Source organism: Tiliqua scincoides, chromosome 4 (assembly GCF_035046505.1).
Source record: "Tiliqua scincoides isolate rTilSci1 chromosome 4, rTilSci1.hap2, whole genome shotgun sequence".
Taxonomy (NCBI): domain Eukaryota; kingdom Metazoa; phylum Chordata; class Lepidosauria; order Squamata; family Scincidae; genus Tiliqua; species Tiliqua scincoides.
Genome location: NC_089824.1, coordinates 156632191 through 156657810, shown reverse-complemented (window position 1 = coordinate 156657810; position 25620 = coordinate 156632191). Strand labels below are relative to the sequence as shown.

The following is a 25620-nucleotide window of genomic DNA, read 5'->3' as shown; positions in this document are numbered from 1 at the left end:
CCCCCCCTTTTGGGGGGGAGGGAGAGAGAGAGAGAGAGCACCTTGTTGCACGTGTTCTGGCTACAGAGGTTTTCCGCCCCCCCCCACCCCTCCTCAGCCTCTTTACAGGCTCAGGAGCTCCAGGAATGTTACTGTTCCTTGCAAGGGGAACCTCTTCCAGGGCTATTTCCCTGCCTGGGTGAGGCGGAGCCTTTTTGCAGTGTTTTGGGCTGCCTGGAAATGGATCAAGATGCCAGTGCATGGCAAAGGAAGCAAAGGTGTGTGTGACTTTCAGAACCCCCACCCCATTCGTGTTGAGACAAATCCGCAGATAAAAAATCCGTGGATAAATAGGCTGCACTTGTACGTGGAATAATTTTTATAAGTAACAGTTTTATCTTGCCTTCTGTTGCCCCCCCCAAAACACCTCAGCAAAGATGGCAAACTATTGATTGTGGGAGAGTTTAACCAATGCTGTTTGTACAGTGTTCCATTTATATGCATTTTATTGTATGAGAGTAGTTCTGCTGGATCAAGTGATCTAGGCCAGCATTTTCCTAGTGCAATTGCACCTTAGATGTATGTAAAGATAAGATGCTGATCGTTATATTTTTTTAATCCCTTATATGGACATATTTTTCAGTAGTGCCACCTACAAAATGGACTATTTCATACAATTATCCATCCCAATCCCATTCAGTAGCTAAAAAGGCTACTGTGGTGGGTGATTCATCCACTTGCCACTCTCAGAATTACTCTAGAGTAATGTTTGACTCTGTACAGATAAGATCAAACTGATTCTGGTTTAGCCTGTACAGAGTTGCTACCTCACACAGAATCAGTTTGGCACCCATCAGGGATTTAACCTTAAAGTCATGCTTATGGTGTATATTCAAAGTACCCTTCTTATTTGTCACTATATTCAGTACTGTTTCTATTAAACTCCCTCCATTTTGTTTTTATGCAGAACAACATAGCAGAGGTTAAAGAGCTTCATTCAGAGTTAATGTGGAAAGACTTCATAGATCACATCAGCAAACTGTTGCACAGTGTTGAGGTAGAGGTCAGTTACTTCGCAGCCGGGATAATTGCTCACTTGATATCGCGAGGAGAACAGGCCTGGACGTTGAGTCGCAACCAGAGAACCTCTCTTCTAGAACAACTGGTACAGATGTGATTGGAACTATTGCCTGCTCTTACTCAGAGGCAACGGTGTTAGCGGTAACAGTAATGTTGCTTGCTCCTTTGTCTTACAGCATTCTGCCATTTTGAACTGGCCCACACCGGAATGTGAAATGGTGGCATACAGGTAACTACAGCCTTCACACAGAGCTTGAGAAACTACCTGCTTCTCTTTAAGTTGCTGCATGTGATATGGCTCAAACTTAACAGTATAAATGTTCTATCTTAGGACAAAATAATGTGCTTTGCTTTAAACTTGTAGTGAAGCATTTAGCCTACCGTAGTAGTTCCCAAACTGTGCTGCCCAAGGGCGCCGTGGTGTGCTCATAGGAGTGTCACATGGCCTCTTTTTCCTGACTCACTGAACTGAGATTGTACACAATTTTGCTTGATGGCAGCGCCTGACAGGGAACCATGGATGAAGTATGCCACAGCAGCAGTACATTTGGGGACTGCTGGCCTATGGTATTGAATTAAGTACTACTTATGGTATAAGTACTACTTATTGTATTGAATTAAGTACTACTACCCTTGAGGGATAAGACGAAGGGCTGGGTAATCTTGCACTCTATTGGCTATTGTATATGCTCTCTATTGTATATGAAATTGCATTGATCTGAAGGATTTTACTGTGTGTGTTGCTTCAGTTAGGTTTCTCAGCAATAAATGTGCAGTTCTTGTCTACAGACCAGTCCACACATCTTCTCAAGATTGCACATCTGTTGTGGAAGTGTTGCATTCTCCCAGCCTCTGAAATGTGATACTCTTGGGATTGTCCTCTCAGAGAGCACATCCATGGTTAACATGACTGTGCAAGTGTTGTAATGGCCTTTCATTGGATGGTGCTTGTGACTTGACAATTCCTCTCCTATCTTTCTCTCTCCATTTCTTTGAGGACTATATTTCTTCGCAATATAACATCTAACATGGAAAGACTCATCTCACTTTTATTTTGTTAAAAAAAAAAATCCTTACATTACACCAGGAGCTAACTTTTTTTTTCCAAATGGTTTAGAGTTCAGAATTCCAGGGCCACTTGGTGAATGTTTAGTTATCATCACTGAAAAGTGAAACTGATAAAGCAGTAAAACTTGGGGCCAAACTATAGTACAGTTGTTTATAAATCTGTCTTTGAAAAAAGGTTTAAGCATAAGTAGCCTCAGCAGGAGAATGCCTGGCTAGATGGGGGGGGGGGGTGAGGTGAAGTTTAGAAAGGGGCTGTTTAACTCTTTACTCTCCAGCAGTATTTTCTACTTGAAATTGCCATTTCCAGCTGCTCTCCTCCCTGCAGAGGAAAAGATATGGGCAACTTGTCTTTCCTGGTGTTTCTCTGCTCAAACATACAATCTTCTATGGTTATTTTTGGTTTAAAGAATTTAAAAAAAATCATGCAAGTGTATGTCACATCTAAAAGTTTTCTGCTTGTTGTTTTTGCAGTTGAGTTTATCTTTCTGTTGTTGCCACCCCCCCCCCTTGAATTAGAGGGGCAAACAGCCAAAGTTATTCCTCTTGCAGCAAGGATGTTTCCCATAGTGCAGAGTATCTCCACCCAGCCCATGTTAGGAACATAGAAATCTTCCTTATACCAAGTCAGATCATTGGATCCGCGAGGTCAGTGCTGTTGACACTGACTTTGTTAGCTCTCCAAGGCTTCAGAGAGGACTTTTTTTGTGCCCTATCTGGAAATGCCAGGGATTGCACCTAGGACCTTCTGCACTCAAAGCAAGTGCTCTGCCACTGAATTGCAGCCATATTACATATTCCCATATTACATGTGGTTAGGATACATTGCTGTGAGGGGGTGGAAGAAGCATTCTGTGGAGAATAAAATGGGTTTGGGGATATGCATTGGCTGCTTGTGTGAGAAGCCATATCTCTTGGCTGTAACAGATTACACTGTCTTCCTCACCTTGTTCTAGTTGTGATCCTGAAGCCTGCTTACAGAGCTATTGTTGAAGGAGCATAATGAAGAGATTTACCCATACGTTAGAGCAGTGATTTTCAACCTTTTTCATCTCATGGAACACTGACAAGGCACTAAAATGGTCACGGCACACCACCAGGTTTTTGATCATTTATAAGGCACACCATGCTGCCAGTGGGGCCTCACATCTCCCATTGGCCCTATTAATAAATGACTTTCCCCCAAATTCCTGTGGCACACCTGTGGACCACTCGTGGCACCCCAGTGTGCCATGGCACAGTGGTTGAAAATGGCTGCCTTAGAGGGTGGAGGTGGCTCTTATGTCCATAGATGAAGGGCCCAGTCTTATCCAGCCACAGTGCAGCCCCGAGGTAAGGGATCAAATGTTTCTTTACCTCAAGGAGGCCTCCGTGACTGCCCTCCCAACACAGGATACAGCATATACCCTGTTGGCATGGCTGCATTTATTAACAGTATTTATTAACAGTATTTATATACCGCTTTTCAACTCGAAGTTCACAAAGCGGTTTACAGAGAAAAATCAAATAACTAAATGGCTCCCTGTCCCAAAAGGGCTCACAATCTAAAAAGATGCAAATGAATACCAGCAGACAGCCACTAGAACAGACAGTGCTGGGGTGAGGTGGGCCAGTTACTCTCCCCCTGCTAAAAAAAGGAGCACCCACTTGAAAAAGTGCCTCTTACTCAGTTAGCAGGGGTAACTGCATCAGCACTGAAGAGTGGGTTGAGATTGGGCCCTAACTTATGAAATCCTCACATACCCTGTCTTGAAATAAAGAATTACTTCCAAATTGGGAGGAAAAGGAAAGCACCTGAGAAATGCTTTGTGATAATTCTTTCCATAAGCCACATAGATGCCTAATTGGGTATCTACTTTTCTTCTCATCAACAGGTCTTTCAACCCCTTTTTCCCATTGCTGGGCTGCTTCATGACTCCTGGGGTACAGCTGTGGGCAGTATGGGCGATGCAGCATGTTTGCAGCAAAAACCGTACGTATCAAGACACAACACAAACTGGTTTGTCTACACTGTAAAGATTGGAGGGGCCTGGGCTAGAAAGAAATGAATGGGTTCTGGAAAGCAGCCCTGTTTAATTGAAAAGAGAACAAGGAACTAAGATAAACTAGGATGCAGAGAGAATGGTTGTGAAGGACCTCTTCCAGTCTTGGGAAATGGGGCAGTTGCATGAGGGAGGTGCAGCCAGTACTCACCATGTTGTTACTCAGTCATTTCTAGCATGGTTTCATAGCGCTTGTTTTGCCTCCTCTATGCTGCTTTCTTGAATCTGGGGGAGTAAAAGGGACTGTTTCCATTTCTGAAGCATGTACTTAGTGTCTGCAGATGTCAAATGAGAACTTGCCTAATTGTGACTTTGTGCTTGCTGCCTCAGCAGAGAAGCGGACTACTTGCTGTAGCTACAGACTTGCAAAGATGATTTTGCTAAATGTTTCAGGGCCAATCCTATCCAACTTTCCAGCGCCAATGTAGCCCAGAAATAAGAGAACAAACATTCCATCACCTTGAGGAAGCCTCTGTTTCTGCCTCCCCGCTGTAGGATGCAGCGCTGCATCAGTGCTCAAAAGTTGGATAGGATTTGGCCCTCAGTAATTCTTACCACTTTATGTTCTGTTTATGTGGAAAAAGGGATAGGAACTGGCCACAAAATCCAAGATACTGACCTCATTTAATTTTGTCTTTTTTAATCTTGTTGCAGCTGCCAGATATTGCAGCATGTTAATTGATGAAGGTGGATTGCATCACTTGTATAACATCAAGGAAAACAACCAGGCTGATCCAGATGTTCAGCGAATTGCTATCTCGATCCTTGATAGTTTAGAAAAACATATTTTGCGGCATGGGCGGCCACCTCCTTGTTAAAAGCAGTCAGAAGTGAAGCCAAATGGAATGAAAAATAACAGGGAATAGGCATGTAAATTATCCTCTAATAATCCCTTATGAAGTGTCTAGTTGGAATAACTTCTGTAATAGTGATCACCATTAAAGCTTTTTGCCAGCAGTTGTGGAAGTAGGTACAACTTGTGGCTGGCAAATTGTGCCTTTTAATGGTCTCTGCAGTTAAGGGTTTTCATGAGGATCTAGGATAAATTCCTAAATTAGTCATGTCTATAGGATCGCTACTGGCTGTGGAAAAGTGAAGATTGTACAATTCAAATGCACATCTAAAATGAAACCTCTATGAGTTTGTGAGTTCAGATAAAGAGAGTTGTTCCTGCTTGCTTCATCCCTTCAAAATAGTTGTGTTTTTAAATAGAACTGTTCACCAATTCAGTATTTGAATAGAACCGTATGTGCTTGTAACGTCGGCACTATCCAGCTTCAAACCATGTCAAGTGTCCACGCATTAAAACACAGCTTATGATTAAGGTGACCAGGGATGTTTTGTTCCTTCTGGGAGGGACCTTTGTCAAACCATGTGGAGCCTTCAGATTTCTCTCATGTTTCAGATATTTTATAGCAGGTCACCTGAGTTCTGAATCAACCGTTTATTTTCCCCAGTATACTATAATGAGAACCTGCTTGTAGGAAGAAACATAGGCTCTGCTCTAAGGAAGCTACAGGCATAGGAGGAAAAGGAGTGAACTACAATTTTTTTTTAAAGGAATGAACAAAAAAAAATTACACTTGTTAAAATGAAGTGTGCATCTAACAGAAAACTGTGGATCTCACCATTAAAAGGATGCTAAGGTGGGAAGAACTTCCTCACCCTAAGAGGAATGTATGAGACCAAGGATATCTGATCACCTTATTTATGACAGACTATTAATTGCTTTGCTGTTTCTCGTAAATACTGTGTCAGTATTTGTGCAGTGAATTTTTTGTGCAAAGCACCACCATGCAAAATCCCATCCAACATCCCATATAAAGTCTGGTGTAAATTACATTGCTGTGTGGAGTATTAAAGTTTTACATAAAACTTTCCATGGTTAAAAACTACCTCTGCTGTATGTCATTTGTGAATGTTTTGCGAAACATAATAGAGATTGTAATGGTAGACAAAAGTGTAGAGCAGAGCTAATAGAAAGCAAATGACACAATAAGTTAAGCTGATTCTTTCCACAATATTGTTTACAAATGGGGAAGGGGGAATGCAAATTTTTCTCTGCTTTCATAAGACCTAGTGTAGTGCTAGGGACTCTATAGGGTGACACAAAATAATGGATGCATAGTCATGTTAGAGAAAAAATAACTACACTACCTTTTGTAAGGACTGTTTAACAGTTCCTTTGTTGGATGTCTACAGTAGTGAGGAGCATATTCAACAAGGAAATAAATGAAAGGTGCAAAAGTGAAGCACTGCATGTAGAAAAGGGTTGCCTTGTGGCTTTTTTGTATCTTGGTAAAAGGGGAAGTTTATGGACCAGTGAATGAATACCAATTGTTTCAGCCATATTCCATAATAAAAACAATGAATAATGGTGCCAGTGTGAGTTTATATGCAAGGTAGGAGCCTTTCCTTCATGACCTGGAGATACAAGGGAGGAATGAGAGAGAACTTCTACTGCTCTGGACCCACAAATTCAAACTTACTTCATGTGTGCTTTCTGCAGGATACTGTTCCATAGTTTTGCCAACTGCATTGGTTGTAGCTTGTCCTGAAGAAGACAGATCCTGCCAGAGTCACATGAACAGAGTGGCGAATGAGTGAAGATTGGCTTTCAGTTTCCAGGAATCAGCATTTTAGGTGCCCACTAAAAGCAATTATGGTGATAGTAGCTGGGCATCCTGGTGTTTCTAATATTACACTGTATTGGGGGGGGGGCCCTGCGGGTGACTTCCAGGAACAACTCTAATCAGAACCTAATCCTAGGCATGTGTGCCTTGGTCCATCTCATTTAGACAACTGCTGAAACATGCTTCTTCATAAACCTCTGTTTCTTTTATGGTTTATCTGTTTGTTCTCTGTTCAAGTGGGAAGGAGTGGGTTTCTTGTCTACTAAACTGCCCACAGCCTGCCTCTTAGTTGATTTTAAGCTGCCTCTTAGTTGATTTTAAGGGGCTCCCCTAGATTTTGGGCTTACTTTTAAGGTGGGATGGAGCCCTTCCGTGGTTTGACTGTACTTGCTATAAGAGGCGACTAAACAGCCACGGGGTAGATGGGACTCATTAGCCTGGGAAGACAGCTCATCTGAGAGAAGGAAAACTCTGATCCCAAACCTCCACTGCCTTGTGGCTACATCCAGTTATGGAAAAGGCTTCAGGAGTCAACCTCAAGGCAAAATCTGGAGCTGGAGTCCCAGAGGTAGTTCATGGCTGAACACAGTCACGTTCTGGCAACTCCTGTGACGCTGCTGGAACCAACCGTATTGGCTTCTGCCTTTCCATTGGACCATTTCAGCGACGTGGAGAGGGGGGATTTGCTGCATGGTAAACAGCCTATCCTCCATACCTACTTTACCCAGGCTTTGCACACTGGAGAGGACACTGTTCCAGAACCACCATTCAGAGCACGATACCATGGTCTTCCGAGGCTGAAGGATGCCAACTGCTTGGAGCCCTTCCCATGGTGGTTTCCTATTGTTGGGCTATCTACATTTGGGTGGACCAAAATGTAGCAAAGATAATCTTTCACCAAGTCAATTAATTACAGGTTGAGGTAGGAAGGTGGGTGCCATTGGTAACTGCTAGACACAGTCCTTGTTATGTCCTGTGTCTTCTGTTACAGCATGTATTGTGGAATAGACTAAGGATACAGTTTTATACACTTTCTTGGGTATAAGCCTCATTGAATACAGTGGGACATGCATTGAACTGCACTGATGCCGACCCATGCAGTCATTGCAAATGCGCTTTACAAAATGGCATCAGTGTTATTTCCAGACACATTTTGATAAGGGGCACATGTCTGTGTTAGTACTATGCAGCTACTGCATCTGTGACTAAATGTGCATGTAAGCACTTACTGCTTGAGACTTTTTCTGGCACAGCCTCTGCCCAAGAGGATAACACTCATGATGGTGCCCATATCCTGAATTGCACTTGAAATTTTGAGTACACTTTATTTTGCTGTGATAAACACTTCGGCTTCCTGATCACGTGCCTGTCACAGAATGAACTTCTGGGCCACACTCTACAAGGGACGATCCACAAATTGTTTTTATGCCAAGATTATTTCTGCATTTAAAATGTCATGTAGGAAGGAACTCAAAGAAAGGCATAGCTGTGAAGGGTCTTGTTCCGCACTGCTTGTTCCCCTTAGAGCCCAATCGTAGGCATGCCTACACAGAAGTCAGTCCCATTATAGCCAGTGGCGCTTACTCCCAGGTAAGCGTGGCTAGGTTGGCAGCCATACACAGGAAAGGCTGCTCCAAACACATGCAGGGAGGGGGCTGCTCTCCAGTGTCCCCCTTACTCTGCAGTCGGCTCTGCTCACTGTGCAGACCAAGCCTCCTGCGCATGCGCACACACCGCCTTCGTCTGCCGCTACCCCGTGGGTGAAGCGTGTTCCTTCCTATCGTGCCCGTGCTGCGCCGCTTCCGGTTGGCCAGTGCCCGCCTTCCGGTTGGAGGAGTCCAATCCCGGCGTCCTACAATGGTGCGATTCCTGCATATCCAGAACCGGCAACGAGCCCCGTTGACCATTTGCGGGGACTGCCCTGCCGTGCAGGTGAATGGCAAGAAAGGGGGAGGGGTGCTGGGAGACAAAGAGGGAGAGGGCAGGAGCTGGGCTGAGGGGGCTTGACTCAGACATACAGAACTATGCAGGGGGTGGGCAGGGGGTGCTCTTTGCCCTCACGACAGAAGCAGGGGGCAGCCCCTAAAGCTGGGACAGGCAAAGGGAACAGTTCTTTGCCCAGCGTGTGACTGGCCTGTGGAACTCCTTGCCACAGGATGCGGAGACAGTGGACTGGGGATGCTCTTTGCCCTCACACAACAGAAGCAGGGGGCAGCCCCTAAAACTGGGACAGACAAAAGGAAGCAGTTCTTTGCCCAGCGTGTAGTTGTCTGTGGAACTCCTTGCCACAGGATGTGGTGATGGAGAGAGTGGATGGGGGGTGTTCTGTGCCCTCACACAACACAGAACCAGGGGACAGCCCCTAAAACTAGGACAGACAAAAGGATCAGTTCTTTGCCCAGTGTGTAATTGGGCTGTGGAACTCCTTGCCACAGGACATGGTGATGGAGAGAGTGGATGGGGAATGCTCTTTGCCCTCACCCAACAGAAGCAGAGGACAGCTGCTAAAACTAGACAGACAAAAGGAAACAGTTCTTTGCCCAGTGTGTAGTTGTCTGTGGAACACCTTGCCCCATGATGTGGTGATGACATCTGGCCCAGATGTCTTTAAAAGGGGATTGGACAAGTCTCTGGAGGAAAAGCTCATCATGGGTTACAAGCTGCGATGGGTATGTGCTACTTCCTGGTTTTAGACATATGCTACCTCTGAATGGCAGATGCCAGGGAAGGCACCAGGATGCAGGTCTCTTGTGTGCTCCCTGAGGCGTCTGGTGGGCCACTGTGAGATACAGGAAGCTGGACTTGATGACCTTTGGCCTGAACCAGCAGCCTCTTCTTATGGCTGTGGGACACCAAAGTTGCTTGGAATGAGCAAAGGGGTGGGGTGGGGTCGGGTGGGGTGATCAGATGACACCTGAGAGCTGAAACTCTGGTCAGGAAAAAGAGGGCTTTGGAGTCTGTGTGTTGGAGTATTGCACTTACCAACGCTTGTTCCCTTGCAGCAATGCTACTGTGTGGGGTTTTAAGCTCAGGGCGATCCCTGCTGCTGTCAGATGAGGTCAAAGAATTTGTGGGTGTTTGGCTTTGGGTGGGTTCTGATGAACTGAAGCTAAGACTTCTGGATTGCCAGGAAGGGGAGGAGAAGTATAGAATGGATGGGCCTGGGGAGGAAAGGGATCTTGGCAATATTTGAGTAAACCATCAATACTGACACCTGTAGTTAGTGTCAAACCTATTTCCTTGAAGTAGTGGGGCCTCTGAAGTGTGCACAGGGTGCATTTCACTATATTTCAAGAACCTTTCTAGATTAAAGAGGTGGCACCTGATTTTATTATTTATTTTTATTATCATGTGTACTCATATCCTGCCCATAATGTGTCATAGCTAGGTGAAAGGGACAGCCTTGCTGCCTGGGAACATCCCTTGCTCTGAAGGTATGGCCAGGCAGTTTGTCGTTATACAGTTTTGAGCTTCTATTTTATCAAGCTGAAGAGACTGTGGGCACAATCCTAACCAGGTCTACTCAGAAGTAAGACCTATTTTGTTCAGTGGGGCTTATTCTCAGGAAAGTGTGGTTAGAATTGCAGTCTGTGTGAACATTATGAGGGTAAACCCTATGTAGAAACTTCCCTAAGTACTTATACGCATGTCTACTGTGTGTGTGTGTGTGTGTGTGTGTGTGTGTGTGTGTGTTCAGTTAATGATGGTTATTAGGGTGTTTGGTAGGTGTTAAAATGAAATAATTTGTCAGGCAACCCTACAAAGTATCAAAGTACTGCAACCCTACAACCCTACAAAGTAGCACTTCCTAGCTACTTTTCTGGTGGACTTTTATTTTCTTGCTGATGTTTATGATGGTAGGATGAAGCATCTCCATACTCTCTAGTTGACATCTGCTTGAATGCCTTGGTTGCCGACTTAGAAAAATTTTGTACAGAGAGACCAGATGGGTCATTGTGCTTGAAAGAATCTGAAAGGCTTCCTCAAGAAGTGGCTGATCGATTACTGCAGACAATGGCATATCGGGGTAAGGGTTATTTCTCTTGTGGTAACAATAGAACTATAAGCTCTAGGCTTCTGAGCGTACAGATTTGCAAGCAAGAACATATTATTCTTGGTGTATGTCATTCTGTACTCAGGAATGATGATTTCTTTCATATTTGAAGTAAGCATTTCTAAACTATTATATATGGGACAATATTACGAAAGTTTCAAGAGGAAAGAGTTAAAGATAACAATTAAAATATCTTAACTATCAGATTGGCTTCACCATATGCATATAGTACAATGCATTTGTTGATTTCTAGAAGTCAGGTGGTCAAATATACAGCTTAGTTCTGTACACAACAATCGACTACATGCAAAAATATGCATAAACTTTCTTAACTTGCATCCTATATATGTGTTGCAGGTGCAATAATGTTTGTGCACAACACACAGTCCTGATTATTTTTTCAACTTGCATGTTCAAAAGAAATTAACACAACCTTGTATATGAATGAGAAGCAAGTGACCAGATTTTATTGTGTTTCTTTGCTCTGACAGGGGTTTGTTTTCCTTCCTAACAGAGCTGTTGAATGATGGGACAGTGGGCATTTTCCGAGGCAACCAAATTCGTTTGAAGCAAGCTTGCATTCGCAAAGCAAAGATCTCTGTTCAGTCCTTTCAGAAGGCCTTCTGTCACCATAAGTTGGTAGAACTTGATGCTGCAGGCATGAATGATGCTGTTACAATTGCAGATGTTGTGAGTGGGCTGGGCCGCAGTGCATGGATCCAGAACAACCTTCAGTGCCTTATCTTGGACTCATTAACTCTTTCTCCCACAAATCCTTACGAAAGGTGCTTTAGCCAGTTAGCTGGTCTTCGTTCTTTGAGTGTTACCAATGTGCTTTTCCGTGATGAAGATTTAGCAGAGGTTGCTTCCCTGCCAAAATTGGAAAGCTTGGATATATCCAGTACCTCTGTCACAGACGTAACTGCACTCCTTGCTTGCAAGGATCGGCTTAAGTCTTTAACTATGCATGCTTTGAAATGCTTGAAAATGTCTACACCAAAGTTCTTGGATGTCTTAAGAGAGCTTCAGTATCTGAATCACCTTGATATCTCAGATGAACAGCATTCCTTGTCGGATATTCCCTTTCGTTTGCTAGGACAGAAAGACATTCTGCCCAATCTTATCTCTTTGGACATTTCTGGGAGTAAATACATTACTGATGAAGCTGTAGAAGCATTTGTCAAACAGCGGCCAACAATGCGGTTTGTGGGATTGCTGGGTACTGAAGCTGGATACACAGAATTTCTTTCAGGAGAAGGAACCCTGAAGGTTTGAATTTGTCTATAAACTAAAATTACAGGTGATAGACCATACATTTTTGCAGAAGTGGAAACACAATTCTGCAAACTGTTGATTCACTTGTTTAACTGTTGACCAATAGCATCCACCCTTCCTAGGTCTTTTTAAAGTTTAAAAATAGATTAAATGTGAAAGGATCAGTTTAAAATAAAAAGCTAGACCTAATTTGTATCTACACATAAGGAATAGTAATTGACTTTCAACCACTGACCCCAAAACAGTTTTCCTTCTAATCTGGGGCAAGTGTGGAGCCCTGATGGAGCTGTACAGAGGCAGCTCCAGATCACTCAGTGATAATGTCATCACCGAGCACCAGAATGTCAACAGGGAAGCTGCATGAGGTTTGAGTTCCAGTTACACAGCTTAGAGCAGCGGTTCCCACCCTTTGGGTGGGCACAAGCCCCGTAAGGAGAGTGAACAGGGACCCATAGGTGCCATTAGTACAGCATTTGTGGGTTTCGTATTCTCAGCTAAATGCAGGTAAGTAAAAAAAACAAAAAAACCCTTTTTACTTACCTGTGTTTGGCGGGGATGAAAGCAGCGAAACCTGCAAGTGCCATACTGATAGCAACTACAGTCCCCTGGTTGGGTAGCTACCCTCCTTAAGAGGATAGCATCCCAAAAGCAAACATGAATACCTGCCCTGTGGGGGGGGGGGGTCCACAACCCCCAGGTTAGGAAACACTGGCTTAGAGAGAACATTGCTTCAGGACATGGAGTCTGTCGAATATACTGCCATTGCACAGAAAACCATGTTCTCTCCTAAGAGAAATGGACTCATTTTCCAAATAAGACAACTTTAAAGCTGTCTCTTGCAGGTGTTTGGAAGTAACTGTCTATCCCTCCCCCATTCCCTACAAAATGGAAGCCAGCTAAGTTTTGTTCACTCCATTGTAAATGCAACACTTTTGGGGGGATGTAATTAAATCCCCCTCTCAACAGCACTGAAAGGCTATTTAATGGGAAAGGCTATTGAAAGGGATAACAGAACCTCAGTGACTTGGACTGTGTCTGCATGTGCTACAGACTACTTGGTGCACAGTGTGGAGTACTCCAGACCAGTGAAGGAAAACAAGCAGAGAAGCACTGCAATAAACTCTTGAGCATATTATAGAAGCTCAGATTTTACCTGAGGCATCCCTCTAAACCCAGGCTAGTTTTTAAATGGTGTTGACTTAAAATTATATGCCCCTTTGCCCTGTTTTGGATTCAAAGTGGGAGAGGTGATGGTATGAAAACCCCTTGGAACCCATTTTCTTATCCAGTAGAGTAGGCTACCCTGGCACTTCATGGGGGTGGGTGGATTATAATTCATGCCGATAATCCCATTTCTAATCTCAAGCATAGTCTTTGTGAGTCGCCCACACACATACAGATTATACATTTGGGTGTTCATATTTGATGGTATTTTATAGGCAATTTTGCTGGGAAATTATGTTACAACTACTGGATGTGATGGAAATGAAATTACTTCTGAGCCCACTATGCTAATGGATTCTTATGTTAAAAGGTATCGGGAGGAGCAAATGAAATGCAAATCTTAGAAGCTTTGAAGCGCTACAGTGAAAGGGTGTGCTTTGTGAAGGAAGCCTTCTTTCATCTTTTTACTCAGACGTGTTTTATGAGAATTACAAAGCCTGAAATTCTAAAGGTAAAAACAATTAGTTTGGAAGAAAATCTGCATGCAGATGTATTGGGTAGTGGTCAGATTTGATAAAGATATATAAATTTGCTTATTCTCATGTGCCCAGAATTATTATTGATTGATCTTTTCCTCCAATATTTGTGTTGAGATTGTTTTTATTGTATTTCATATTGCAGCTTGTGATTGTTGGAATGAGGAATCACCCTTTGGATTTGGCAGTACAGTTAACTGCTAGTGCTTGTGCCCTTAACTTAACTAGACAAGGCCTAGCGGCAGGCATGCCAGTCCGTCTGCTCTCTGATGTAATTCAGTTGCTCCTCAAGGCCATGGAAACGTTTCCTGAACAGCAGCAGGTAAGCATGTAGGAAGTACATAGTTACAGTTCAGCCTTGCTAATAAGGGGCGGGGCAGATTCTGCAAAGTCTACTTTACCAGCATTAATGCTTGTTGGTCCAATCAAATTATAGAAGTGCTTGTTTCCAGTGAGTAAGATAGGATTACTGCCTAAGTTACGGCTTTTCAAACTGGAGCATAGCGACAACCCAGCCAGAGAGCCCTGGCCACTTTCCTCTTAAGGGGCAGGGGGAGGCGATGCTGGGCATCGCGTTGCTAAGGAGGCTGTAGGGACTGGGATGCACTGGGATGTGGTGAGCCCTTCGTGAGTGTCTGCAGAGCTCCCCGCAGCTTAAAAAGTGAAAGTGGAGCAATTGTGCACAAAACCAGAAGTGGTGCACGATTGTTGCGATTTCACTTAAAGTATTTTTTACATATAAAAATAAAATGTCTTGCACACATGAATACAATGTTACAGACTGGGACTATTGGCCAGTCTAGCTCAGAATTGTCTATTCTTGATAGTTATTATCCAAGGATTCAGACAGAGCTAATTTCCTGCCCTGCTAACTGATAATTTGAATCAGGGATGCCAAGGACAGAATCATGGACTTCCTACATGCCAGACACATGCTCAGCTGCAGAACTGTGATCTCTTTCATGCTGGACGTTGGAAAGACTACGCAATGGAGACATTGTTCAGAGACGATATGCAATTTGTTTTGTTTAGCTCATTGGTTCCCAAATTTTTTTGACTGATGGCTCCCTTGACCTACTGAGCCATTGGCTGTGGCTCCCCTTTAGGGCTGCAATCCTATACACTGTATAGGATGATGGGTTTTTCATGAGGATTCCACAGCTCCCCTGGCTAGATGCCATGGCTCATAGTTTGAGAACTACCAGTTTAGCTTAAGAGGTATGTTTTCCTCTTGACAAGGATCTTTAAAAAGTTGAACAGATGAGCTACTGTAAAATGGGATGCAGGAATTTGAGAAACCACAATTAAAGCACAGTAGTATCCATTTTGCGAACATGGTGGTGCGGTGGGTTAATCCACTGAGCCAACAAGGCTGTAGACTGCAAGGTTGGCAGTTCGAATCCGTGCAAGGGGGTAAGCTCCTGTTGCTTGTCCCATATCCTGCCAATCTAGCAGTTTGAAAGCACGTAAAAATGTGAGTGGATAAAAAGATACCACCTCGGTGGGAAAGTAACGGTGTTCCATGCACTTAGGTGTTTAATCATGCCAGTCACATGACCACGAAAACTATCTACAGACAACGCCGGCTCTTTGGCTTAGAAACAGAGATGAGCATTGCCCCTAAAGTCAGACAGGGCTAGACTTGACACTGGGGGGAACCTTTTTAGTACCCATTTTAAAGCAGTAGCTCCTCCTAGTCCCCTTCTTAAAAAGGTTTCAATAAAGGATGTCATAGACCAGCCCTAGGCTAGACACATAAACATTTAGGTCTATGAACTGTGTTGATCCTGTTTGCTAAACAGATCACTTCCTCATAATATACGTATGATGCATTAAAAACTATGTTTATTTTATAAATACCTAAAATAATTTAACCCTAATTTTAGAATACTAGTACATAAGAACAGCCTCACTGGATCAGGCCATAGGCCCATCTATCCAGCTTCCTGTATCTCACAGCAGCCCACCAAATGCCCCAGGGAGCACACCAGATAACAAGAGATCTGCATCGTGGTGCCCTCCCTTGCATCTGGCCTTCTGACATATCCCATTTCTAAAATCAGGAGGTTGTGCATACACATCATGGCTTGTACCCCGTAATGGATTTTTCCTCCAGAAACTTGTCCAATCCCCTTTTAAAGGCGTCCAGGCCAGTCGCCATCACTACATCCTGTGGCAAGGAGTTCCACAGACCAACCACACGCTGAGTAAAGAAATATTTTCTCTTGTCTGTTCTAACTCTTCCAACACTCAATTTTAGTGGATGTCCCCTGGTTCTGGTGTTATGTGAAAGTGTAAAGAGCGTCTCTCTATCCACTCTGTCCATCCCCTGCATAATTTTGTATGTCTCAATCATGTCCCCCCTCAGGCGTCTCTTTTCTAGGCTGAAGAGGCCCAAACGCCGTAGCCTGTACTGTATACTGTATAAGACTTTGTGGTATTGAACTTTTTTTTTCTTTTTCTTCACATAGCTCCAGAAAAACTGCCTTCTTTCATTATCTAGTGTCAGGATCCTGCAAGATGTTCCATTTAACAGGCAAGTAATGCCCTTGTTGAACTCTATGGTAGAGATGTGAAGGTTTGGGGAAATTTTTTTAAAGCCTATTTTTGTTCTGGAAAAAAAAGATTCTTTTATATGGCTTCAATATTTCTGGAAATTTTACATTTCTGGGCAAAGTGGTTAGGTGTATATCTACCACTTATGGCTGAATCTAGCCTACAGTGTTCTTTGGATCCCTGACAAAGTCCCCTGATAGAAAAGAGCTCTTGCACATTCAGTCTGCAATATAGATCAGACTTCTTCAAACACAGTCCACAGTGCGCCAGCATAATCTCAGGGGCAGTGGTGACAAAGCCTTATTGTTCTGCCCTACAGCCTCTTTTCTTTGTGTCTGATCTTTGCAGAGCCTCACATTGGGCAGCTGCTTCTGCTGCACTTTGCCCCAGAAGGTTCTGTGCCCTGATTTCCCAGGGCATGTGGCTGCCCAGTACAAGGCTCTACAAAGATTCTTGCGAAGAAAGGGTGTGACAAAAGGAGGCTGTGGGGCTAAATGGTAAGACTTCACCACTGCCACACTGTGCCCAAGCTGATTATGTTGGTGTGCCAGATCAGGCCTGCAGGCTGGAGACCCCTGATATAAATTAAAAAATTTTTTACCCTGGCCTCCCCATTGGAAGGAATAACTGAAGCTTTGGTAGAGATCTTTCTGGAATGCTCACGCACAGGCCTGATTGAAATGTGATATCAGCCAGACTAAAAGCTTTGGCCATGTGGCATTCTACACAGCTGGTTTCAATGAAGTTGCCTTGCCTGAGTATGATGATCTGCCAAATTCCCATTCCAAGCTTTGCCCATAGAACTTATGCTCACTTTAAGCTAATTAATTCCCCTTCTTCCCCCAACAGTGGCCCTAGTTCTGCACTGTAACACTGCTGGACCACATCACCAGGGTAGCTAACCTGTTCAAACTGTAGAACTCCTCCTTCTTTCCATCTCCTGCCAGTGGTTTCTCCAGCCAGAACAGCAACACCTTGGTTTTCAGCAGCTCTTGGGCATGGCAGTCACACATCAGTCTCTGTTCCAGCAGTCTCCATTTGGCCCATCAGTCAGCTGGCCCATCCCTCCATCCTCTTTCCACTAAGCTCCTTTCTTCTGTTCTCTCAGTCTCTCCAAGCTCCTACTTTCTACTCCCACAAACTCTCCCTCCTCCAGGTGCTGCTGTTATCCCTGAGGTCCTTGTTGTCTCTTCCCAGACTTGTCAGAGCAAAGGGCCACTGTTGACCACAAACCCTGTCTCCTTGTTTGATCCTTGAGGGATCTTGTGTGTTTCCATTACACATGCACATTAACACACCAGAGATATCAGGGGTGCCATGTTGGCATACTGGTGATATAGGCATGGTTTAAATACTCGTATGAAACCAGAAATATGGATACTGTGTGAATGAGCAATTTTGCACTTGCACGGTGTTAAATGGGACCCCAAAGCATTAGCCACAACAGGGGCCAGTGGGACTGAGGATCTGAGGCACATAACTCTAATGAAACTTTTGTTGCTGTTGACTCTGGAAAGAGGCTCAAAAATTCCTTTGTGCATGCCTTCGAAGAGTCATAGTTCAATGTCTGTATTGAACAGTTCAGTCCCTCACTCCTCTAGTGCTCGCGTAGCTGGGCTGGCTGAGACTCTGAAGAGCTGCTGTCTGTTGGAGTAGATTACACTAAGGCAGTTTGCCAGTGGCAGAGATGAATGAGAAGATTCTGGGCCCAATCCTATTCAATTTTCCAGTGCTGCGGCAGCTGTGCCAATGGGGCGTATGCTGCATCCTGTTGTAGGAAGGCAGTCACATGGGCCTCCTCAAGGTATAGGTACATTTATTCCCTTACCTCAGGACTGCATTGCAGCTACACCGGTGCTGGAAAGTTGGATAGGATTGGACCCTCTGTTCAAACATCCTGAGAGTTTGAGAGGGTTCAAGAATACTTTTCCCATGTCCTGGTAGAGACATTGAGTCTAATGAGATCATTGCCTTGATCCTTTGCTCAGTTCCACAGATGACTCCTGTTAACGTTCATTGTTGACCAGGGATGTACCCCTATAAAAGCAGAATAGGGGATGTATCCCTATAAAAACAGCAGATGGCTCGTGTTAAAATAATAATAATAATGGTATTTATATACCGCCTTTCTGGTCATCGGATTACTCCTCTGACTATTCAGAGCAGTTCACATAGGCAGGCTATCTCTAAACCCCCGAGGGGATTTTTACAATAACAGAAAGATTCTATCTTTCAAGAACCACACAATATTTCAGATGGATCTTTCACGGTCTGGTATCACTTTTGGCCCCCAGTTACCTCCCACGCTGGCTGACAAGCATCTCCTTCATGTCTCACTTGAAGGGCAGCCAAGACGCTTCTTCGCTCGCACCAAAGAGCAGGTGGAATAACTCAGCTGGGCTTGTCAGCTGCTTCAAGGTCTCGCCATTCAGGGAGCTGCCGGTGGCCTCGAACTGGCAACCTTCAGAAGTTATCTTTGGGCTAATGGAGGCTCTACCCTCTAGACCAGACCTCCTGCCCCTGCTGGCAGTACAGCAGGCATCCCTGCTGGCAGGGATACAGACCCCTGCTGGCAGTACAGTGTGCATTGTCAATTGTCAAAAAACTGATGGTGTGCCTTGACAATTTTAGTGCCTTATCTGTGTGCCGTGAGATAAAAACGGCCGAAAATCTCTGGTCTAATTCATTCACTTACTTAGGCCGCAATCCTAACCAACTTTCCAGTGCTAAGGGCAATGCAACTCCGAGGTAAGGGAACAAACATTGCCTTATCTTGAGGAGGCCTCCATGATTACCTTCCACCTGCAGGATGCATCATATGCCCCACTGGCACAGCTTTGCCGGTGCTGGAAAGTTGGTTAGGATTGCGATTCATGGGGCTGCCGGTGGCCTCAAACTGGTGACCTTCAGATGTTATCTTCAAGCTAATGGAGGCTCTACCCTCTAGACCAGACCTCCTGCCTCCTGTGTTATGCTGGCTTCAAAGCATCTTGTGCAACACTAAGAAGAGAGTTGCCTTGGTTATCCCTTTGTGTTTCTGAGTAGAGGGAAGTACTTCCTTTTTACTTGTAGACAAGTGCTTGCTCTCACAGCTGTAGTTTTCCTAGGGACACTGGAGTCAACATTTGTTTAAAGTCTGGTGATTCCAACAAGAGGCAGCTGTTTTATTACTCTTGTTCCTTTGTTGTGACTTGATTAATATTTGTCAAGTGTACATACTCTGATAGATTCTTTCAAATTATAGGTTTGCAGCTGCCAAATTTGTTGTTCAATGGCTATGTAACCAGGAAAATCAACATATACAAAGAATTGCAGTTAATATTATCTCTATTCTAGCACTTAAGGTATGTGGTTTACATATGGTCTAGTACATCTATTTTTAGCTGCTCTTGTGGATATTGATTTAAGATCTGGTTTGTTTTCAGCTTTCAGATGAACAAGCAGCACAACTTACTGCTGAGTTCTACATTGTTGTTGGGGTGAGTCCATGTGTGTTCTGTTCCCCATAATTTTGTGAGCAATATTAAGGGGAGAGAGTGCAGTGGGTAAAAACTTATTTTTCTGTCTCTGAAGGGCATATTAATAATAAATAAAATGACTGTAAAAGCATACACCCAGCAATAATAAAATCAAAGAGACAGAGAAAAACTAAGCCCCACTAAAAATGGTGAGAGCATCAATAAAACTACAGCCAATAAAGTGAAATGCTGGTCCTTGCTTAGAAGCTGGCAGTGCCCGGGCCAGTCATATATTCTTGGGGGATGGATGGACTTGCACTTCCCAAAAAACTACAACTATAGTGGTGTGTGTTTTTTTGTTTTGTTTTTAATTACAGAAACTTCTTGAAATAGTTGAACAGAAAACTAATCGGAATGAATTGGATACAACCTTCCACTTTACACTGAGTGCACTTTGGAATCTCACAGATGAGGCTGCAACCACTTGTGGGCACTTCATTGACAACAAAGGGCTAGAGCTTTTCATGAGAGTTTTAGAGGTAAACCAGTAGCGATCTTTCTGACCAATTGGTAAATATAGTTACTACAGAAACTTAATAGGAATGTTTCTTTTTCTTGGCAGTCTTTTCCTTCTGACTCTTCTACGCAACATAAAGTTCTTGGTCTTCTGGTAAGAGCTGAATTCTGCTGTTTACTGACAATGTTTTAAAACTCTACATTAATTTATTTTAAAATTATAAATGGGTCACTTACCATTTTGATAATTCTCTTTGCCTTTCTCCTCTTTGGTTTTCATGCAATGCTGGGGAAACATTGAATAAATAAAACTACCCCAAAGCAGGCACTCTTTTGCTGCAATTAACATTTTTCTTGAGCTGACTCTAGAGTTGTAAAACATCAAAATATATACACTTTCCACACTGATTTGAAATGCATAATGTTTCTCAAGAGTATAGCAAAGGATCAATCAACATCTCATTCAGAAAGTTATTCACTTAAAAAAAATTGTTCCAAAGAACTATGGCACTTTTTACTTTAAATCTTTTCATGGTTGTACTTTTTTGATGTCAGAACAATGTGGCCGAAATAAGAGAGCTTCATCCCAAATTAATGCAGAAGGACTTCATTGATCACGTCAGTGAGTTGTTGACCAGTGCTGAGATGGAAGTTAGCTTCTTTTCAGCTGGGATTATTGCTAATTTGCTGTCCAGAGGTGAACAAGCGTGGACATTGTCTCAAACACAAAGAAGATCCCTTATTGAAAAACTGGTATGGTGACTATTATGGTATTCCATAATTATTTTGAACCTATTTGTTGTTTACTGAAAATAAGATTCTTTGTTCTCTTCCGTTACAGCACTCGGCCCTCTTGAAGTGGCCAACACCAGAATGCAAGATGGTAGCACTACCAGCCTATAGGTATAAAACTAGTTAAAATATATTTACTCAATCTATTTGTCACATAGAACCCTTATGAAAAGTTTTGCTTAGGAAAAAAAATGGCTGCTACCTAACTTGTGCTCAGCAAGGCAAAGTTTGAATGCTGCAATGTACTTTCAGAACCACCACAATCCAACAATTATGTATTAAATATGTCCCATTTATTGGACAATAGTAATTGATTTACTGGATCGGACCTATGAATCATAGAAGTTGAAGGTTGAGTATGGATGTGATGTTGGGGAGCTCTCGTTAACCATGGTTTAGACCAGTAGGATCAGGCTGTGCAGGATCATATGCTCTCTTCCCTCTAGCATAAACATCTCCTGATCCTCCTTTACTAGCCTTAACCATTGTTAATGCTAACAGTTTGCCACTTAGCTAGGGTTTGAAGCTATTTAGCAATGAGTTTTAATTAAGAGAAAACTACTTGTTAGCTGAGACTAACATTGATACTGATGGTAATACAACAACATCAAAGGGGAATGAAGAAATTTTCACCATAGAAGAGTAAAGTGTGGGAGGGGAGGGGGCATATGATTCCATGGCTTATTTCCAATTTGAAGATCATTGTTTAGAGATCCCCCAGGGCGTCTGCATGTTTGTATGAATATCCTTGCATACCAACATTTTGCACTTGGTGTTTTATGTTACCTCTTACTATAGTGCAGGCAAGAACAAGATTTTCACCCTCTGAAATATTTTTGCTTCTATCTTCCTTTCCTCCACTGTTATAAAATAGATGGCTCCATAGTCTTATGTTCACTAGACAGCTAATTTTGAAGACTTGTATATGGTGCTTTGTTTGTAACCTTTCTGACCTGCTAGACCTTAGCACTATATGCTGTGCTGATGTGGCATGACAGTAGATTTACTCTGATAAATATGCAAAGTGACTCTTTCAACCCCTAGATCCCTGAAGCCTTTTTACCCATTACTTGACTGCTTTACATTACCTGGAGTACAGATCTGGGCCGCCTGGGCCATCCTGCACATCTGTTGCAAAACCCGTAAGTATTTATCTCTTAATAAGCATTTGATTCTCAAGCTAATTAAAAAAAACCCAACACCTGTTGGGGACAAATGCCCAATTAGCTTCTAAGGCAGAAGATAAAAACCCATATGGTCCCAGTTCAGAAATAACACTTAACAATGGTTTGGTGATTGGAGTAGCCCTTCAGGCATGTGACACCCACATACCTCCTTTCTTTCTCTCCCATCCCTGGTTGTGCTAGCAATACTTTGTTGTGATGCCTGAAGTGACATACTGTTGTTAGCACCTTGCTGCCAAACCATGATTTTGAAGTGGACTTTTAAGCTATGGTTTGGAAGTAATCTGCAGTCATCATTTACCAATTCAGATGTGATAGCAAGCATTGGTCAGTGAAAACAAGAAAGAGAAGGAGGGAACCTGTGTGCAAGAGGGAAGTAACAAGCCTACTGAGCTACTCTCAGTTTGTTCAGGCATGTTTTCATGTTGCATCTGAATTGCACCACAGCATTCTGTGTTTGAAGCTTGCTTTGATATTTGTGATAACTGAAACTATGTGACAGGCACAGTACAATATATTTTACAAAATACTGAAAGAGGAAACTATCTAAAGATATATGCCTGCCTTTGTATCCGTGTGGTTCCAGACCCTCCCCCACGGATACCAGGGACCCACTTCAAACATGTGGGTCCTGATAGTTGCATGCTGCTTTCACTACATTTGCAGGGCTCCAGGAAGTCTGTTTGGCTTCTTCCAGCCTCTTCCGGATCATGCAGGGGCCCTTTTCCCCCTCCAGAATACAGTGCAATACCAGGAATGCCATAGATACTGGGGGATGCCTGTATTTTATTTTGAAAAGCTTGCCAGAGTTCTTTTTGGGGAGGAGGGGGGGTGGCAGCAGTGGATGAGCCTTGGCTTTCATTCACTTTTGTTTAGGCCCAGTAAACCTTTTATGATTTTGCTTCTGTGATCAGTTTACCCCCATGGCTTTTGAAACTCCTTCCAAAGACAGCTTGCTATGTGACATGGGGAGGGGTGTTGCTGCTTCTTGGAGGATACATTTCCTAAGTACCCATGAGCTTATGAAATTAGTTCTACAGCACTTTGGAAACTGGCCCTTGTTAGTGACCTATATCTGCATTAGCAATTCATCTGAGAAGTGTTTCTACTTCAGTGCAAGTGTGTCCTATAATAAACTGCTGCTGAAGGAAGTTCCCACAATCATTTAAATGCCACAATCCACAATAGGACTGCCCTAGCTGGACCCACAGCTGCCAAGAATATCTCCAAGTGATGCTGATCAAATCTCCCAATGTTTGTTGTGAGAGGTAGGGAGGGTAGCCTGCTGCATAGGACCCATGGCTAGAGAGGAACATTCTTGGCTGATGAGAGGAGTTAGTGGGCTGACTTCTTTCAACATCTGAAATAATATAGCTCAGTCCCTGCAGCTGCAGGAGAGGCAAGTACAGGGACTGATCCCTGCTGCTGGTTCTTGGCTTTTCTTTCCTTCAGTATTGCAGTCACGTACTGTATTGATAATGGCATTTCGGTGGGAAAACTGCTTTTCCCTGATGCCAAATGCAAATGTCCCCTTGAATTCGCTGATAAGAACATAGGACTCTGCTGGGCCAGAGTAGTGCAAAGTAGCTATCTGGGTTCAGTGGTGCTCATGATGTTGATGATGCAGGTTGGTTGTACAGTTACATCTTATCTGGTTTATTGTAAAGAATTACATGAACAAACTAATGAATTTTACGTGTCCCCTACACTATACTGGTAATGGAAGGTTTATGTGCACAGAGAACCTTGCTTCAGTTAAAGGAATGGACTAAATATTTCTTCAGATACACTCTAACCTTCAGTGCTGTGGCTGCAGCAATAAACCTCTTCAACTGTGGTTTTTCTGGCCATTCAGAAGTGTTTGTCCTTCTGCTGAGAAATGTCGAATAACCAGCCAGTGTATGTATCTGCTGCTCAAACTTTTGTGGGTTCTGCAGTGTTCAATAAGAGATCTCAAATGCAGTGAGGCAAGGGGTGAGAGGGAACAGCAGTAGGTCAGTTTGAGTTTTAACAAAGGTGCTGAATATAGCACAAGTTATTTTAAGATAGCACTATTGGTGTTTGTGTTCTTGTGACAAAACACTTGTTTCTTTACAGCTGCCAGATACTGTGCCATGTTACTAGAAGAGGATGGACTACAGCACTTGCATAATATCAAAGAAAATGATCAGAGTGATCCAGATGTCCAGTATCTAACAACAGAGATCCTTACTTACATAGATACTCATATGCTATATTATGGGAAACCTAAACACTTAAAGGAGCTAGAAGCCAAGTCAAATGGATAACTGAAAGTACAGTTAGAATATCATCCTGAAATCTGGACAAACTGTGCTGGTGGTTTCTTATCCTTTCATAGGCTTCTCTGATCAAAGCTGCCTCTTGTGTAAGATTCCTGCTGTCTGCATCTGAGGATGCTTGTCCAGTATGCACGACCAGAAGTCTTCTGCAAGTAGCTCTGATTGGTAACTTTGCCTTCTGACAAAGGAAATGAGGCACAATCCCTTTGCATTTCTCCCATTTGCAAGCTGTTCCTAGGGAAAAACTGCTTAGCAGTTTACCACGCGGGGCTTCAACATGGTCTGATGCTTGCACTTCACCAGTTTTCTGTGGTGACTGAAAGTCAGGAAGTCAAATGGAAGTGGAGGTGACTTGCCAGTAATCTGTTCATGCAGTGCAATCCAGGAGCTGTTAAATTCATTTCTCAGACCCCATCAGCCATGGAATCAGCATTGTTTATGACTGCAGAGCAAGAATTGGGTTGACTCTGACATAGAGGTGAAATTTTAAAAATAATCACAAGAAGTGGAGGAAGGACAAGACTGTTCAGAATCCTGAGAAAGGGAAAGGTTTGTTCCACGTTTGCTCATAGTCCAAAATCCTGAGAAAGGTTTGTTCCAGTTTGTGGCACATGACATGTTAGTCTACAGCAGGTTATTGCGCCAGTCACAGAAGTTCATAAGTTGCTTACACACACTTGTACATGGGGAAGAAGTACATGTGCTAGAGGGGAAGTTCTGGTTTCTAGTCATTTTGCTGGGTGTTGCCTACAGGGTGAGCTGCTTTGTATTGTGAGTGTACATACAAACTATTTTTGTACTAGGAGGTGGGGAAATGTTTCAAGTACTTTTAAGCTTTTCATATCAAAAATAAAAGGCATGTCCAAGGATGGCACTGGAGAAGAGTGCAAGCTTTTACTTTCATTGAACTGCTTAGCATTAATACCTAGGTGCAGTTTGCACCAATTAATAAAAAAGGGCCAAAAAGTATCCTATGTAATTTATCT

General features: G+C 43.2%; 2 protein-coding genes across 2 annotated transcripts in view; both read left to right on the top strand.

Moving 5' to 3' along the window:
* LOC136647790 (protein zyg-11 homolog B) overlaps positions 1-6486 on the top strand; it is a 29651-nt gene extending 23165 nt beyond the window's left edge. Inside the window, exons 11-14 of the mRNA XM_066623558.1 lie at positions 947-1144; positions 1236-1288; positions 3999-4096; positions 4821-6486. Coding sequence (XP_066479655.1) covers positions 947-1144; positions 1236-1288; positions 3999-4096; positions 4821-4984 — 513 coding nt within the window. The 3' untranslated portion in view covers positions 4985-6486. The remainder of the gene's footprint in view (positions 1-946; positions 1145-1235; positions 1289-3998; positions 4097-4820) is intronic.
* Positions 6487-8650: 2164 nt separating this feature from the next.
* LOC136647789 (protein zyg-11 homolog B-like) lies at positions 8651-25516 on the top strand. The gene is made up of 14 exons (XM_066623557.1): positions 8651-8731; positions 10661-10826; positions 11368-12122; positions 13663-13803; positions 13974-14150; positions 16300-16364; positions 19629-19728; positions 19810-19863; positions 20220-20381; positions 20465-20512; positions 20914-21111; positions 21200-21261; positions 22195-22292; positions 24432-25516. The coding sequence occupies exons 1-14, from the start codon at positions 8657-8659 to the stop codon at positions 24620-24622; spliced, it is 2292 nt and encodes a 763-aa protein (XP_066479654.1). The 5' UTR covers positions 8651-8656; the 3' UTR covers positions 24623-25516.
* The last annotated feature ends 104 nt before the right edge of the window (positions 25517-25620 follow it).